This window comes from Ostrinia furnacalis, unplaced genomic scaffold (assembly GCF_004193835.3).
Source record: "Ostrinia furnacalis isolate ACB-3 unplaced genomic scaffold, ASM419383v2 OfSCF7680, whole genome shotgun sequence".
In the NCBI taxonomy this organism is placed as follows: Eukaryota; Metazoa; Arthropoda; class Insecta; order Lepidoptera; family Crambidae; genus Ostrinia; species Ostrinia furnacalis.
The window spans coordinates 226,979-245,499 of NW_021137919.1; the positions used below are offsets into that span (position 1 = coordinate 226,979).

At 38.1% G+C, this 18,521-nt stretch overlaps 1 protein-coding gene across 4 annotated transcripts; it reads right to left on the minus strand.

Annotated features, from left to right (window-relative positions):
- Positions 1 to 194: 194 nt before the first annotated feature.
- LOC114365928 (uncharacterized) lies at positions 195 to 10,745 on the minus strand. 4 transcript variants are annotated; one of them, XM_028322655.1, is made up of 7 exons: positions 10,635 to 10,745; positions 5,485 to 5,784; positions 5,134 to 5,187; positions 4,275 to 4,437; positions 3,392 to 3,629; positions 1,953 to 2,022; positions 480 to 568 (listed from the first exon to the last, which is right to left on the minus strand). In XM_028322655.1, exons 1-6 carry the CDS (start codon positions 10,704 to 10,706, stop codon positions 1,962 to 1,964), a joined length of 888 nt encoding a protein of 295 aa, XP_028178456.1. In that variant the 5' UTR covers positions 10,707 to 10,745; the 3' UTR covers positions 480 to 568; positions 1,953 to 1,961. The 4 variants fall into 4 exon arrangements, with proteins under 4 accessions (XP_028178454.1, XP_028178453.1, XP_028178455.1 ...); XM_028322653.1 differs by lacking the exon at positions 1,953 to 2,022 and having other exon boundaries at positions 195 to 568; positions 5,164 to 5,187; XM_028322652.1 differs by lacking the exon at positions 1,953 to 2,022 and having other exon boundaries at positions 195 to 568.
- Between the last annotated feature and the right edge of the window lie 7,776 nt (positions 10,746 to 18,521).

The window sequence follows — 18,521 nt, forward strand, 5'->3', positions numbered from 1 at the left end:
ATTAGTTACACTGTGCTACAATTAATTTTGCACTTGGTTCGATCTTTCGGCCTACCCTATAAATAAAAATAAGAATAAAAATTACGACTCTTTTTCACGCAAAGCTTTTCATAGGTGGCGCCAGCGGCGGTTGTGATACATTTATTGGATTCGTTTTACTTGGCTTTTTTAAAATTACAAATAAGACAAATCTAAGTAATTAAATTAATTTATTGGTAACAATGGTAAATACAAGTTCTATCAATGGCACGTTAGTATCTCGTAACATGTAAATGCAGGATGGTACAAAAGGATCTTCTAAAAATAATCTCATCATTAATTTCGATATTAGTACTGATTTACTGTGGTTACATTATATTTCGATAGAACCGTGTTCTTGGCCGGGTCGTCAGGGTCAGCCGTGCCCTTGGCTTCATAGCCAAGTGTTGTGGGGACTTGGCGAGGGTTTGTTTACTTGGACCGGGGCTTGACCAGTCGAGAGGCGGGGGGGGCAAACTTGGCGAAGCCCTGCTGGTCGAAAACTGGTAGAAGATCGCGGACTCGAGCTGATACAGTGCCTCCTGTGACTCTGGAAGGAGAATAATACTCATCATCATCATCATTTCAGTCATAGGACGTCCACTGCTGAACATAGGCCTCCCCCAATGACTTCCACATCGCACGGTTGGTAGCGACCTGCATTCAGCGCCTTCCTGGTACCTTTATCATGTCATCAGTCCACATCGTGGGTGAACGTCCCACGCAGCTTTGGCATTGGTTGTAACTATTGCAACCCGATCGAGGTAACTGCGCACCTGGCAGCCGTGACGTCACATCGACGCTCTGGCACAGAATAAGTAATAGTACAGGTACAGAAGGATTACTCCGCAAGACGATTTAAATAAATGCGAGTCTTGCTACGACGCGCTACAGTGGAATTCAGCTCGCACAGCACTACGTACCTACAATTTTATTCACCTACAAGTTTTGTCTCTTTCTATCGCGTGCCTCTGAACTCTTCTTACGCTGTTAGGGTTGCTGTCTAGTGAAAAAATAATTAATCTACTTATTTGTAATGAGGTACGTACGTATGTAGGTAAGTATGCATTCATTATGGAAAACCTTCATAGTAGGTTAGGTTCCTATACTATCCTAAGAATTATTGATTACCTACATGGCCAACATACCTTTCAGCATCTTTGGGAAGCGAAAAAAAAAGATAAATCCGGTAGATTACTTTTCGAATTTAAACACCCGAACGCCGCACAATATTTCTTTCTCTTTATGTCCATTTTTAAATAATACTTCGGTCATAGAATTATAATCATACTACAACGCACGCCAGCGTCCTGACGAGCGCGCGCGTGACACTCGACTGATATAATACCCGCCGGCGGGGCGCTTCGCTGTAGGTAATTATCGGATGTACCGCGCGGAGTGAGCCAGGCCTGGCTCTGGTACGGACGGGGCAAACGCGGGTAGGTGTGCGGGTGAGTGCGAGGAAGTCGCAATCCTACGAGGTGCGCAGTTAGCTGGATCGGTTTATATGTGCCTGCTGAGAGATGTGATTTCTATAGTCTGGTCCGTGAGCACGTAGAATTTTGTCCAATGACCCCAAGCTACCCATCCTTATCGCTCGCGCGTAATTATGTTGCTGTCGCGCTCGCACACTCACTGCGGGCACATGAGTAAAGAAACTGCGGGCGCCCGTCGCACAGTCGCGACAGCAATATAATTACGCGCGAGCGATAAGGAAGGGTAGCTTGGGGTCATTGGACAAAATTCTACATGCTCACAGACCGGGCTTTAGCTACATCACGCAAAATGGTTTCCACTTTAGTTCCATTTATCTCTGTGGCAAAAAAAACTGTTAGTGGCGTTTAGTGGGTATTTTGATGTAGGTATTCAACTTTACCCATAGCATTCACTCCTCACACATATTAGGTAGGTAGCAATGATTTAGATTTACCTACCTATACATGTTACTTTTTGGGTTTAAACGGTGTTGGTTTCGCATCCACTCTGTCTTTGTATAATAACCACCTGTAATTTAACTTAAGATAAAACCTATTTCAAAGAGTATGCACACATTAATTTGAAACCCAAACAAATCAAGAATTTTTACAGTCATCTTGGTTAATTTGGCAATTTCTGGGTAAATTGGAACAATAGAAAATTAATGTATTGTGTTAATCACCTGAATTTCATATAGGTATGTAATATTTTTTTAATGCTACCTCAAAAATTAAAAGCTATTCAAGGTATTGTCCACGGCACAAAATACGGAGAGGATTCAACCCTACAACTCGATCAAGTTACTGCGCACCTCGCTGGAATGCGGCTCTCCTCGCACTCACCCGCTCACCTCCCCTCGTTCGCCCCGTCCATGCCAGAGAGTCACCAGATTTCAGTGCACCGTTAGCGGACGACCCTAGTGGAATGACTATTCTCCTCGAAGCTGGAGGGGCTCGCCCAAGAGCGAACAGTAGCCTGAGATGAAGCCGCGGACGAATGTCCAATAGGACAAAAACTCGCGGCTTCGTATCAATGGCCCCGGAAGACACCGTCGGGTTTTAGCGGGTAGGCCCCGCCCTACCGGCGGGGAGAGTCCCACATAATCCGCTGACTGACTGTCCCCATCAGCCAGTGGGTATGCGCAAAGCATTTCCCGACGCGCAAAAAAGGGTCGAAGGACGTCACGGCTGCCAAGTGCGCAGTTAACTTGATCTGTTTGTACTACATTATGATCCGGTGGTGACAACTAGGCAATAGACAGTAGACACCATCGGACTAATCGTTGTCAATCCTTGAAGGTGAGTTAGCTAAAGTCTGGTCGCCGAGCACGTAGAATTTTGTCCAATGACCCCAAGTTACCTATCCTCGCGCTCGCTTACTCACTGCTGCCGCCCGTCGCACAGTCGCGACAGCAATAATTACGCGCGAGCGATAAGGATAGGTAGCTTGGGGTCATTGGACAAAATTCTACGTGCTCGGCGACCAGATTAGGGGTTATCCATAAAGTACGTCACACGAATTTCATGATTTTTTGAGCCCCCCTCCGTCCTTGTCACAGGTGGTCACATTTCTGAGACCCCCCATGTGTAGTCTTCTGAGACCCCTCCCTAGTGTGACGTCACAAGTTTTGCAATTTCACATAGAAAAAATATTAAATAAACAGCAGTTCCGAAAATTAGTTTTATTTCCATTTAAATTAAGTACTTTTTTTTTATGAAATCAACATTATATCAAATATTTGAAACAATTGAAATGTGATGTCACGAAACTTAGGACCCCTCCCACCCCTTGTCACACCATGTCACACTTTGTCGACCCCCTCCCCCCCTCTTTACGTGTGACATACTTTATGGATGACCCCTTATAGAGGGGTTGTAGTTATCTTTCAAACACATACCTGCTCGGTTTAATAAGCTTAGCGGCCTGCGCTGGAGTCGCCAGCTCCGTAGGAAAGTACGTAGCGCCGTAGAAGTCGAGTCCGTTCTGCAGCAGGATGTTGGCCTCCTCTATGTTGGCCAGGGTCACGCGGATGACGCTGCTGGCCTCCTTGGGCACCATGCTGCTGACCAGTTCGCCGTCGATGGTGGTCAGCGCGCGGGGAGGAGTTTTCTCCATCGGCTTGGGGGTGGAGGTTCCTGGGAGAGATAGTAGGATATATGAACACCAAAAAATATTTAGGTAACTAAAGGAAGTAACTAGTATTGTTTAGAATTTTTCACAGCATGTTTTAATAGGAACTTGCACTGGTATTCTGCAAACAAATTTGATGATGATGAAAGACACTGAAAGAGATGACCATTGACCAAGTATCTTCCATCAGTTCTCAATGCGAGCTGAAATTGTCCCCATGTGGTTATAGGGTGTGGTGCTATAGGAATAGCGCCTAAAAGCTATTTTCAAGCCATCAACTGGGCGCTTGGGCACATGAGTTAGGCCAATTTGATGTAAACTTTTCCAAGAAGCCTATACCTGGCAATTCAGGTTGCTCCAAGGTGCTGGACCAACATGTTGGACCAAAGTATCATGCTCCAAAGGTCATATTTTACCTAGGACAGTAGTAGACTAAAAATTGACTGACTGATATAGTGATCTATCAACGCACAGCCCAAACCACTGGACGGATCGGGCTGAAATTTGGCACGCAGATAGATATTAAGACGTAGGCATCCGCTAAGAAAGGATTTTACGAAACTCCAGCCCTAAAAGGGGGATCCACGCGTACGAATGACTATGAAGTCGCGGGCGGCCGCTAGTCCTGAATAATTCTAAAGATTCCTCACCAGTATTCCCTTCCCTGGGAGAACCGGTGAAGTGTAGACGCACCACTTCGACCACGGAGGTGAACTTGTAGAGAGCGTGGCGCACGTCCTCCTCAGGCACCTCGTCGGGGACGTCGTACACATACACGGTGAAAGTCTTCTGCGGCCGGCACGGGATGGCGATCTGGAAATAAGAGGTGGTTCGTAATGGCGAACAACGTGGTGGAAATGATGATGACTTTTTGAAGGCTGGACAGGATGAGCGCAGTTTAATTTATTGTACAATATCTTCAATTTTTTTTACAGTTAACTAATTGAAGATTTTCAAAAAAATATCGTGAATAATCTCAATGTAGGTGACAATTTTGACTTAAATGTAAAATTATTATTAATGCTGGTGGTACCACTATAAATAAATAAGATAGAATAATTGGTAAGATACAAGAGTAATCCATAGTTATATGCAATGATAGAAGAATATAAAGCAAAATAATGTAGCGAAACCCAGTTAAATGGCGTTTGTCTGTCTTGCAACACCATAATGCATAGCAAACTTAATAGAATAACACAAAAAGACTATTAAGCGCAATACTGAGCTGTAAAAACATAATACTTATGCGACTTTCACAAACATGTTAGTAAAATACTTTTTTTATATTGTTATTCTACGCGGAAATACAATAAAAATAAATGAGAAAATAATGATCTAAAGCGGAAAAATACATTAAATAATAAGTTATACACAGATAAGCACTCAGAAGGGCGAAGAGATGAAGATGAGAATGGTGAAGAAAATGATGTCAGAAACAGAAAATATACTAGAAAACACAAAACAATCACAAACAAAATCAGCGATGATAAAAATCTGTTAAATACTGGCCATCTGTGTATCAATGTACGATGTCCATACCCAATCTGCATAAACTTGGAAAATCTGGAAAAAATAATCGATTTCGGAAAAAAGCAGGCTGCATCTTAAAAGTTCGTGGACTTTTTACGCCCACAAACCTATTTTAGTTTTAAAATTGTAAGGAACGAAGAAAGAACACGGCTATTCAAGGCTGTAATATCTGAATCAACCGTGAAAACTAGCTATTGAAGTAATTTTACTCAAGAATTAAAGTTGTTTGAGATCACAACTTTGAGATCTTGTTTGATTACCATCGACGCAATTGCTATTTACTTTAATGAAGGATTCAATTTTGAAAAGCATTACACCAGCACCAATTACCTTCCTATAGAACCTTGATCCCGTCACTTTGTGGAATCCCTTCTTGAAGACCATCTGGTAGTCGTCCACGCTTGAGAACTTGAAGAGGATCCCAGTAGCCGTCTTAGTGAGGGAGAAGCAGCCTTTGAACTCCATCTTCTCGCAGATAGCGGAGGCCTTCTCCATGCTGAGCCCGTGAGAGGGAGTGAGAAGGAACGCGCCCTTCGTGAGGAAGTGTTCGGAGTCCGATATGTCGGACTCGCTCTCTCCGCCCTTCATGAGAGTGTGAATCTGTTCTTTCCACATGTACGAGTCTGACATCTGGGGAATAGGATTTGAGATTAGATTTTGGAGTAATAATACAAAAATGTTGATCTGTCTTTGAAACTACAGTTAAATCTTTAATGATTTTTAAGCGATCTGTAATCATAATTTTTTTTTTGGTTGTAACGTTTATATAGAAAGATATTGATCCTGAGGAAAGGACCTATTAAAGGTTGGATAATAATGATTTCAATCGTTTCCAATCAGACTACAATCAAGTTACTAACCTAATAATAGGTAGGTGTGCTTTGAAATAGAATTTAGGACCTCTGGGTTGAAAAAGTTTAAAAAATTCTCTAACCACTAGAACATGGAGAATTTATAAGTAAACGATGAAGGTGTAATCACCTCCTACATCAAAAGTAGTAAAATGACACAAACATACAATGACCCTCTTAATAATAAACATTCCATCATAACATCACAAAAGCTTATTGAATGAACCAGAAAAAGGCGAATCTAAATACAATAGAAGTCAAAGTCGGCTGTAATGGCGCACGCGTCTTCGCGCTCGGTTGCGCACGCGCCTCGATTAGTGCATTGTTCTTTCTTACGACTTCCTGCTGAAAAATGCTACGCCCTTCTGTTGGGCAATAAGTTTGTTGTTTGGAACATTTCAGTAAATATTCTCAGATACAAAACTAATTGGAGACCTAACTTAAACCTTCTCAAAAAACGGACACATTAATAATACTATGAGCAAAAGCTCATTTAGCTGTCATGGAATTGATTTAATATAAAGATGGGACAATTAATTACCAAAATCAATAGGTTGCTAAGAATTTATGAGGCAAAGCAAATAACAAAGCTTTGAAGTTTAGAGAAAAATTAAAGACGTGTTTAAATAAAATAGGAACTAATCTTGAGAAAACGAGCCACCTTCATCATGATAATTAACTGCCTTCAAAATAGTATCAGGTAGAAATGGAGAAGATTTAAGTAATCAAGTACCTATGATGTCGGCCGTTTGGTGTAGTGGTTCAGAACGGACTACTATGCCGAGAGGTCCCGGGTTCGATTCCCGGCCGGGCAGAAATTGAAATGATGAATTTTAATTTCTGTGACGGGTCTGGGTGTAAATATGTATAATATGTATGTATTTAATAAAAAAAAGTATATAAGTAGTATATCCGTTAAGCTAGCACCCATAACACAAGCATTGAGTTGCTTACTTTGGGGCTAGCTGGCGCTGTGTGAAATTGTCCAAAGATTTATTATTTATTATATTATTATTACCTATGCATTTCTCCAATATTATTTCAAGTGATCTTTAAAACTTAATTTGAAAATCCATCCACATTAATTCCCGTCTTTATTACTGTAATTGTTTATCCTTAATTAGGTCAATAAAATGTCTATAGTCTTCCATAAACGCCTCCTCATCTGTGGGTGGACAGACCACAGTGATCATCAATTGCCATTAGTTTCCCAGGACCATGTTTGGAGCAAATGGCCCAGTAATTGGTTAATACATCTCTGATAGATCCAAGGTCTTCTCATTGTTGCAATCAGTGGTTTTGGGCAAAACACTATTAAACAATAAAAATAATGGCGGTCCAGTTGATGACCAATTTTTGATTCGGTTGCGGCTTCTTTGGATGATTGGTTTATGATCTGGCTGATCAGACAATGTACAGTTAATTATTTGGACAATGGACAAAATTCATGTTGAAAGAGGGTTATTACTCGTATTTCATTTCGATTTTAGACTTCTAAAAAATTATAGAGTTTTTTTAAACTTTATTTTGAAGTGTGTTTTGATTTTTAAACCACGTGGATGTACTTATCACGCACGTGTGAAAGAAAGGTTTTTAATAAAATCAATCAAAAATTTACCACTGAACATCATTATTGAATTTAATAAAATACTCAACTTTGATTAAATCGTTTGTTTAGTAGTGTAAATCAATCCCTAATTTTTAAGTGACCCCTATGAAAACCATATTCCTGTTGTTTCCATAGGGGTCACTAAAAAAATTGGAATTGATGGTGAAAACGGGCATAGGATACTTAGGTACTTATTTTTTGCCTTTGTCTTTGAGAAAATATAATATTACTCGTATTTTTTAACAATGGTCAGGTATGCTGTGCATGATCAAGAATTACTGTTAATCCTTAAAAATTAACTATTACTAAACTTTAATTACTTGCCTAATGTTGAATTACCTACAACATTTTTATTTCAAAATAATGTGAAATCAAAAAAGTTAAAAACGACGGTAATTTCTGATCATGCACAGAATACCTGACCAATGTTTAAAAACAATATGATATTTTCTGAGAGACAAAGACGATCATTTACACAAACGAGACGCATATTACGACATTCATTGGCTTGGGGGGCGTCCATAAATTACGTGAGACAATTTTGGCTATTTTTCAACCCCCCCGCCCCCCTTGGTGAGATTTGGTGAGATTTTGCCTGACCCCCTCCCCCACCCCCAAATCTCACGTGATATTAAAAAAAATCCGAATTTTAATAGTTTTGGAGTAATACAACTGAGAAACATTTTTTTTGTGTGCTTTAACGTTGTTGCTAACGGGTGCATCAAAAAGATCTATAAAGTTTTAAGATTTTAGTTCTTGAAAGTATTTGCTAGGGACGCTGTACAATAGGCTAGTTGCCTAAAAAAATTTTTTTAGTCCGTAATGTTTAATATCAAAAAATATTGGACACATATATTTTTATTTGTCAATCTAACAAATAATTACATAGTTATGGTGCGTTGAAGTTGCGCACGACGTCACAACGTGCGGCATTTTTAAGCAAGCGTTGACGTCACGGGCCTCTTCTTATGAACTTTGGGGCGCTTTATCTTTTTAAATTTTCATTAGTTTGAAAAAGTGAAAAATACGTGTAGAGTATTTTTTGATAAGTTAACTGACGGACTAATTAAAACTCTTGCTTTTTGACCCAGGCAACATCCCCATTATCATACATTTAATGTATGTCATTTTTTACGCAGTCGCTAGCGGATAACTATTGTGTAAAGTCGCACTAAGCCCACTGATTACGAATAGATCCAGAAAAACACGTGTAGTGACAGCGGTTAGTACTAGGGTCACATTGTTTTTTACAGAAGTACCTAGTCTAATTGTTCCTTTCTACAAAATCACTAATAATCTAGCAAAATCGATTTTGATAAAAAAAGAACTTGTTTTATAATTTTCTTAATTTCTTAGTATTCACACATGCAGACGGAAGCATTTTTAGTTGTATTTGTTTAGACTGTATAGAATAAAATAACATTATCATCATACAAATATCATTTTTTAGTCCTGACAAGGAACCCTTAATATAGTTTCGATATGTCTGGCTGTCTGTCTGTCCGAGGTTTTGCTTGGAAACTATTGGCACTAGGGAGCTGTAATTTTGTAGAGGTATGTATATTAATCACGACAACAAATAGGGTAGAATAAAATTTTGAAAAAAAAATTTTTTTTAGGGTAGCTCCCCTACTTGTAAAGTGGGGATGTTTTTTTTTTCGTCTTCTAGCCCATCGTGTGGGGTATCGTTGGATAGGTCTTTTAAAATGGCTTAGGGGTTTCTAAGACCATTTTTCAATTTAGGGATCCGTTTGCAAAATGTTAAAGTTTAAAGTGCCAATTTTTGTCCGAGTAGGGCGTTCCCCCCCGCTAAAAACTAAACTGTTGGCTTGATAAATCCGGAAAAATTCAAAATTATAGTGCTTTTTACGAACTTTCAAGGAAAACTATAGCGGTTAAGAAAGATCAGTTAGTTCAAGAGTAATAGTCGTTTTACTCATGTATTATAAAATTTCATGCCTAATAAAAATTCCTTAGAAGAAAATATTAAAAGTGACTTTAGGTGAAGTAATTGCTTACTTCTGAAATATATTGTGATAACGACGGACAACTAAGGAACCCTACACTGCGCGTGGCACGACACGCACTTGGCGAATTTTTTTACTTAAGATTTAACCCAGTTTTCTGGCAAACTATTTCTCTATTTCTTGTGGAAAAAAATACGTGATATTTCCCGAGACCCCCCCTCTCCCCCACGTGAGATTTGGTGAGGTTTTTGTTGACCCCCTCCCCCCCCTAAAAGCCTCACGTAATTTATGGACGCCCCCTTGGCTGAAAGCTCGCGAAAGTTATGAGATTAACTAAAGTTTATGAACCGACCAAAGAAAAGTTTATGATAAACATTACGTTAACAATAACATTATTTTCATACAATTACCTATCTAATTACAATAGTCAACTTTTGTGTCTATATTTAGAAGTTTTTGTTTAATTTAACGGTTTTCTTTATCTACTTATTTTATAAAATATTAAAGCACAAGTAAAACTTTCGATTCTTTTCTTGTCTCTAGTGAATTCAATAATATTTTGATTTTATTTTATTTATTTATTAAGGCATTGTTATTTAAATTAACATTGTGTTTTAAATTAATAGGTACCAATTAAAGATAACCAGGATATTTTAAAATTAGTTTATGTTTGGGAGGCATAGGTAGGTAGTCCAGGTACTTTACAAATTTTGCTTTTGCTAGTTATGAACCAAATGTCTGTGCAAATGTTGATATCTTCCAAGTAAGCTTTTATCTTTAGGGTTCTAAGTAGATAAAGTTCTTTGGTTTTAAACATTTTAGAGAACAAAGACAGAAGTTTTCACACAAATACTACCTACCCGCTCACTTTTTCGAAAACTGAAAACCAACCCGCCTTATGATTTTTACACTCTTTTTTCAAAGCACTGAACTTAAAGAGATAGTAAAAAAAACATGAAGTCGGGTAAAGACATTCTCCTAAGGACTTTCAGCAAATATACAAAAAACATACCTGCCCCCAGCCCATCACAACACAGAATCCTCAATCCTCACCTGCCTCTTGTCGCTCTTGGTGTCCTCTTGGCGAGCTTGGTCGTTGTCAGATGCGCCCTCCGCTAAGGACATGGTATACTGGCACCGGCGGTCGAACGCCGCGGGTTTTCGTTCGCGACTGGTGCCAAGCGAGCCGTGGAGACGCGCCTTCTTGACTCCGGGACAAGGATGGGATGGAGTCGGTGTGGAGATTTTATTTTTTTGAGTGGTGTCGTTTTTGGAATTTTTTGTTAGACGATCGCGGTTCCTCTAGTTCCAAAAGCAAAGCTTGTACCAGACTTTTTTGGGTTCAATTCCCGCCTTAGGCAGTTCGAAGTAGGATATGAATGGAATGCGACATATTATAAGCAACTTCAGTTTTATAAAGTGGACTGCACGAAAACAAGTAACACGAGGAACAAGAATTCTTTGAGCACTTAAATAACATGTAACTTACTTATTTAAATACAACTTTTTACCCGACTGCGCCAGAAGGAAGGTTATGTTTTTTGTTTGATAAGCTTATAAATTGGTTGCCATTTAGGCAATCAGTAAAGCTATCATAATCAAATTCCTATAGTCTTCATTACAAAAATATTTCACGTGTTTGTTTCGACTCCATGGATTTCCGATGATTTTTATGGCAGTGGCTACTAGGTAAAGGAAGAAGGAGGTATTGTCACATTGCTTGTAGAGTCAGACAAAACGGATAATGATGGAACTTTATTAAATTAAAGCCGTTGTTCCAGATTCCGAAAGCCCGAAGTTATACAAATTGTGAAACCAACCAACCTTAAAATTGGCCGAATCACCAAAGTTTATTTCTAGGGAATTTGTTTAATTGCCCTAAAAATATAACAATAACGTTTACGAGTTCAATAATTATAATACCTTAATAAGAAGATACTTGATATCATGAGGTTTACAACAAGGAAAATGAAAAATGCTTTGTGAAACTCAATTTTCAGTTTGCCTACATCGGCTTATTAACTACAGAGAAAAAATATACAGACCGAGAACGTAAGGTACTACTCTTTCATTGCAGTTGGATAAAATTAATTGAAAATTACTAGGTAATACTTATACGGGAATATATAATCAAAGTAGGTACGTTAAGTTGTGCTCAGTATTAATGTCGTTGTTTATATAAATAGAAACGCCTACATAACCATTACATAGGTTTTAAATTGTATTGTTATGGAGGGACACCGTCGCCATACAAACGCATTCAAGACGTGCAGTTGGAAGTAGATTACCACTTCTACCTTGGAAGAGGACTTCGGGTCACTCGGTTCCCCGTTCGGTCTGATTCTTTACGTGAAATGCAGGCCAAAATCTTCTCGCTGTGGGTAAAAAATACATTAATTTCTTCCTCTCATGTAAGCTAAAACAACTGTCGTCGCAAACGTGGTGTCAGATACTAGCCGCAATAGGCGTTTGATATGACTCTCATCGTACCAAGTTGGTACTACCAACCAACAGTAAGTACATTTTCTTTTTTGCAAAATCATCGTCATTCAAGCCTGAAATGATAGGCTAAGTTTTTGATTTTAATAAAAATAGAAATAAAATTACTTATTTAGAAAGCAATAAAGCTGTGAAACGTGAATCAATATTATTTTACTGGTAGATAGAGGAGCTTTTAAATTACCACCAAGATTAAGCTATGGTTTTATGATAATATACAGAAAATGGTAATTTCAATGTCAAATAATCCAGCCACCCTGTATACTAAGATGCGTCACCGTGCCCCAATTCCGACGACAATTCAAATACCTCAACATCATCTGATATTTACAGCTTTTTAAACGTTCAGACAATGCTCGGCATCTATTTTTACCTGTTTTTTGCCGTCGGTACTCTTTGTGGATATACTTTATAGGCTCGGTGATTGAAAAACGTCCCCATAACTTCTGGTTACGACTCAAGACATTTGAAATAGAACAATAAATGATTAAACTTGAGATGAAATTGTTAAACTGTCTCGACTCGTAGTACTTTTTTGTAAAAATAGACGGTGGAGGTTAAAAAGGTGTTTGGGATTTTTTGAGACAGGGATATGCATATTCTTGAAGGTTGCAATAAATGTAGCAACTGTTATTAATTTGATTAACCGCTTTTTTAATAAAAATATCTATTAATTTGGTACCTCAAAAGGAACCCATACACGCATTGGTGCTTATTTGTCCGTATATCAAGACCTTGTGATTTTACAGACTGAATATTTTCTTCCACCACTTATTCTCAGGCACCAATCGGGTCGTGGGTTGTAGAGCACTTTTGGGTCGTGTATCTAATCTATGGCACTTAGGCCCAGTTTTTTGATTCATAGTTAAAATAACAAATTGTTAAATTTTGCTACTAATGGTTAAATATTAACAAAATGTTAACTAATGGTTAAAAAACGTACTAAAAGTCAAGCTAACCATTGTATGAAAAACATTTTTTTCTGATATTTAACCACTTGTCACTTGAGATCTGTCAAATTTGACCATTGGTTATTTTAACTACGAATCAAAAAACTGGGCCTTAGTTAATATTCTCACAGTTGTTTTTTTTTTATTGTTTAGAGTCAAAATTAGGCATAAGATGTTAGATTCAAAGAGTTGGATAAAATTAAGGAATTTTATTTTATTTTCATGTTTTATACAAAACTGACAAGTTTTATAAAAGATCTCGAAGCTCCACCTTTGAAAAGACGAATGGGTTTGGATTATAATAAATTAAGAATGTTACGGGTTGTTGGGCACAACAACCGTTACAAAAAGTGTATTACAATGTAATTATGTCATGCGTAATAAGTAATTTGTATCACAGATCATTTTCTGACGGCCTTAGAAATGATTATAAATGCGAAAGTTTGTATGGATGTCTGGATTTGTAACTCTTTCATGCAAAAACTTACTGAACGGATTTTGATGAAACTTTACAGTATTTTTTTTTATTTATTTACGAAAACAAACAAATGAACAATACATATTTTTAGTATATAATATAATAGTTGAATAAATATTAAAACCAAGTAATTGGACAGTCAACACCGTTATCCTAGTTTAATAAAATGAACATGCAATGTACGTACCCTACAGATACTTAACTTAATAAATTACCACTACTACTAAAACGCAAAGGCCACTCAATGGACCTTCATGATACCTTACAGAACCAACTGTAAACGATCACAAAACAAGAGACAGTAGCGGCGTGGCGGCGGGCGGTGGGGGCGGTCCGCCCCGGGTGCCAAGCATCAGGGGGTGACACAAGTCGCGCAGATTAGTACTCACCGGCGCATCTGCATGGCAATTCTGCGGTCCATGTCATGATACGGGGGGTGCGATTGCCTTACAATCTTCGAATCGGTAGGTAACCCCAAAATCCTGGGAGTACCAGGGGGTGTCTTAGGACTTAACTACTTAACGGCTACGCCGCCACTGACAAGAGAGTACCAACACTGCATCGGTCAACAACAATGAAACCCCACGTATTCAAGTGTCTAATCTGTTTCTCTAGTTTTCAAATTCTAGTCACATTAAGTACCTAATATTAACGTAATCGTAAGCATGCATATTACAGACCCACTCCGAAGTTTTAGTATTAAAAAAAACTAAAGTTTTTCAATAATTCGCTTTCTGAATGCGCTCGGCGATAAGGAAAACATAAATCCTCCTCATAAAGGTAATGATTTATACAACGACATCATTCTGTAAAACGGCGCACGTTGTCCTGCATAGTTTGTGTGTTTTTTTAAATAAAAGAGCTTATGCGGACGCATACTACGTATTCTCTCAGAGCGGCTCGGAATTTGGTAATATGAGGCGTGGCTCACTCCGCGCGGTACATCCGATAATTACCTACAGCGAAGCGCCCCGCGGGTATTATATCAGTCGAATGTCACGCGCGCGCCCGTCGGGACGCTGGCGTGCGTTGTAGTAACTAATTCTATGATCGAAGTATTATTTAAAAATGGACATAAAGATAAAATGGCATATTATTGTGCGGCGTTCAGGTGTTTAAATTCGAAAAGAAATCTACCGGATTTATCTTTTTTTTCGCTTCCCAAAGATGCTGAAAGGTATGTTGGCCATGTAGGTAATCAATAATTCTTAGGATAGTATAGGAACCTAACCTACCATGACTACTGCTCAGAATGCGTTCGTTCGTTTCAGCCAAATGACGTCCACTGCTGGACAAAGGCCTCTCCCAAGGTTTTTCCATAATGAATGCGTATTTACCTACATACGTACCTCATTACAAATAAGTAGATTAATTATTTTTTCACTAGACAGCAACCCTAACAGCATAAGAAGAGTTCAGAGGCACGCGATAGAAAGAGACAAAACTTGTAGGTGAATAAAATTGTAGGTACGCAGTGCTGTGCGAGCTGAATTCCACTGTATCGCGTCGTAGCAAGACTCGCATTTATTTAAATCGTCTTGCGGAGTAATCCTTCTGTACCTGTAGGTACCTACTATTACTTATTCTGTGGTAATATATACCATATATGTTAACTGACAACAATCAAAGTAGTTATGGATGATTTTATATGTATAGGGTCATTGAACCCAGCATGATCCTGCGTGTCTGGAGACTTTGCAAAGAGTATCTATTTAATCTATACGAACATTTTGGCAGCCGACATTTGTAATTACCTAACTCTTTTTAAAAACTTTCTCTGGACCGCCTCGATCAATTCATTATATTTATTGTAATGAGGATTCCAGATAGTGGTGGCATATTCCAGTTGCGGCCTCACAAGACTCTTAAGCAAATGTAGGGGAGAGTTCGGTATATTGTTCGTTCGTTCGTTTCAGCCGAAAGACGTCCACTGCTGGACAAAGGCCTCCCCCAAGGATTTCCACAAAGACCGGTCCTGCGCCGCTTGCATCCAGGTACTTCCCGCGACCTTCACCAGATCGTCGGTCCACCTAGTGGGAGGCCTGCCCACGCTACGTCTTCCAGCTCGTGGTCGCCACTCAAGAACTTTCCTGCCCCAGCGGCCATCAGCTCTTCGAGCTATGTGCCCCGCCCACTGCCACTTGATTTTAGCGATTCTGCGGGCTATGTCAGGTATATTGTACACGGTATATTGTACCGCCGGGTAAATTGTACCACCCTCATAATTCGTAAAGTATTTATTGAATGTCTGTAATTGCAACACTCAGCGTTACACAACTAAATTCAATTAATATCGGCCATGTGGTTTTTGCCGTGACAACGAACACGTGTGTTTTATTTTGAAAAGTATTTTTTCATTATTTTCAAGTAACTTTTGACAATGCATGTTTAGTTTGTAATAATGTTAAATTTAATCACAGGGTGTTTCTAAATATTATTTAGAAGCGTAATTTAGTGTGGAATACAATTATTTGAAACATTTTTCGGTATTTATAAGCTATATTTTTTACCGATTTTTAAAAAGCACTATCACCTAGTCGGCTAAATTGTACCACATCAAGTTGTATGGAACTTTATCAAATGATTTTGATTTTTTTTTTTGTAAATCATATTTTGAAGTTATAATAGGGTAGTTATGTTTGACTAACAATAAATGAAAGCAAAAGACTAACAAAGTAGATTAGGTACAAGTGTGCGTTACGATAATTGGAATTACTAAACTTTTACTCAAAATCGTGATAACGTGTAAAACAATATCGATAGTCTATGTTATTAACTACTGTACCTTTTCGTTACCTAATTTGTTAAGAATGTATCGTATAATATTTTGCCATAGTTTTTTTTATAGGCTTGAAATTTATTGAAATCCAATTTAGTAACCCTGTGGTACAATTTATCGAACCGGTTGGCTAAATTGGACCGAAGCTCTGAACTCTTATTTTGTTGATTTGTGCTAAATATACAACAATTATGTTGGTTAATACCTATGAAATAGTAAGTTGAATAATTTCTCTTTAATTATATACCATGAACATTAGCAAAAACAAAAGAAAACTATGTGTAAAATGGGATTGAAAAAAACTGGTCCAAATTACCGGATTTTGGTAAGCCCTGCTGACAAATTTTGGATATATGATTATCAAGATGAAGTTCAGAATCAAGTAATACACCAAGATCACGGATGTTTTGAACTTTCTCTGAGGTGGTATTACCAAGAGAATAAGTAAAGTTAGTAACATGAAGTTTTTTTGTGAATGTTATGGACTTGCACTTTTCAATACTAAGATGTAATTTATTTAGTCTACAATATTCAACAAGACGATTCAAATCTGCCTGAAGACTAAGACAATCATCTGAATTATATTTTTTTTTAAACTTTTAGATCATCTGCATATAGCAGAAACTCGCAATTTTTAAAGCACTGATCTATGTCATTTATAAATATTATAAACAGCAGCGGCCCAAGAAAGGAGCCCTGCGGAACGCCAGACGTAACCACACTGCTACCAGAACTGTAACCCCTGACAACTGAAACCAGCGCAAGAGGTCCCCCCTAATACCGTTAAAGGCCAACTTTTGAAGGAGAATTTCGTGGTCAACCTTGTCGAAGGCCTTGCAAAAGTCTGTATAAATGGCGTCAACTTGAACGCGCTGATCCATACTCTCGAACAAAAAGTTGCTAAAAATCAGTAAATTCGACTCAGTTGATCTTTGCATAACAAAACCATGTTGCTGTCGTAAGAATAGTATGTAACTGAGGATAAATGGCATTGTGGACGAGCCTTTCCAAGACCTTCGCCAAGACCGACAAAAGAGAAATAGGACGGTAGTTTTTGACATTATTTTTGGACCCATTTTTATGAATAGGAGTAATGTTAGCACTTTTCCAGGCCTGCGGTACAGTTGTTTCGTTCATGCATTTATTAAAAAGTATGACTAATGGGACAGATATATTTACGGCCGTCAATTTGAAGAATATAGGGGAATGTCCTGTCCCTTACTAATATCTAATGCCTTTAGTATGTTAATTATTTCTTGTCGTGAGAAGGTAACATCCGATAATCTGAAGTTACTGTTACAATTTTCTGCGTGCAATGAGTCAATATTAAATCCATTTAAGGAATGGGCTCAAAGACGGAGCCAAAGAAATCATTAAAAAGGTTACAGATTTGTTCGGGATCATCAGCCTTTGTGTCGTTATAAGTCATGACCTCGGGTACACCACCAACTTGTGGACATATGACCAGAAAGCCTTTATGTCAGATCGTATACTTTCCTCCACAGTCTTTATATAATTATCGAAACATTGTTTGGCATTATCTTTAAACCTACGACGGTAAAGGGAGAAAATCTCATAGTCAGATAGGTTACCATATTTTTCCATTGAATCCACGCCTTTTCATTATTTTTAAAGATATATGAGTGGACGACTAAACCATACTGGAAATTCTCTAGACTTCACTGGCCTTGAAGGAATGTTTTTAGCAATAATTTGATATATATGCTCGTAGAATAAGTTGACAGCTTTCTCAGCCGGCAGAGAATCAAGTAAATTTTGCCAATCAATAGCCATGATATCAGTGTTTATTGCATGGTAATCGCCTTCAATAAATCTATATCTTGGGGCTTTATTTACTTTTATAGATGTATTATTAAGATTAAGTTGTGCATTGTGCGTCTGCACCTATATGTTATTCTGGGTTATAAACGATAATACTGTAGGTAGACACCTACAGTATTATCGTTTATAACCCAGAATAACATATAGGCTATTTATGACGATATGTGATAAACAAAATTTCACGCGGGTGAAGCCGCGGGCAAAAGCTAGTGTGTCATAAAGCTATGTCTGGATTTTAAAAAGTAAAAATAAAAAGTATTTATTTCTAAAAGATGTCACATGTAAAATTTATTCTGGCGGTCTCTTTATAGAAGGCTTTTATTTCTAAAACTTTAAAATAACAAAGTTAATCTTGGTTCAAAATTAATTTAATTATTTTTAACTTATAAGTA

Bases quoted from the DNA above. Each gene is read 5' to 3' on its own strand.
- LOC114365928 (XM_028322652.1), bottom strand. From the start codon at position 10,706: ATGTCCTTAGCGGAGGGCGCATCTGACAACGACCAAGCTCGCCAAGAG. The intron at 5,785-10,634 runs GTGAGGATTGAG...CCTATTCCCCAG, and splicing joins CCAAGAGCGACAAGAGGCAG to ATGTCAGACTCGTACATGTG. The intron at 569-3,391 runs GTATGTGTTTGA...TTCTCCTTCCAG, and splicing joins AAGCTTATTAAACCGAGCAG to AGTCACAGGAGGCACTGTAT.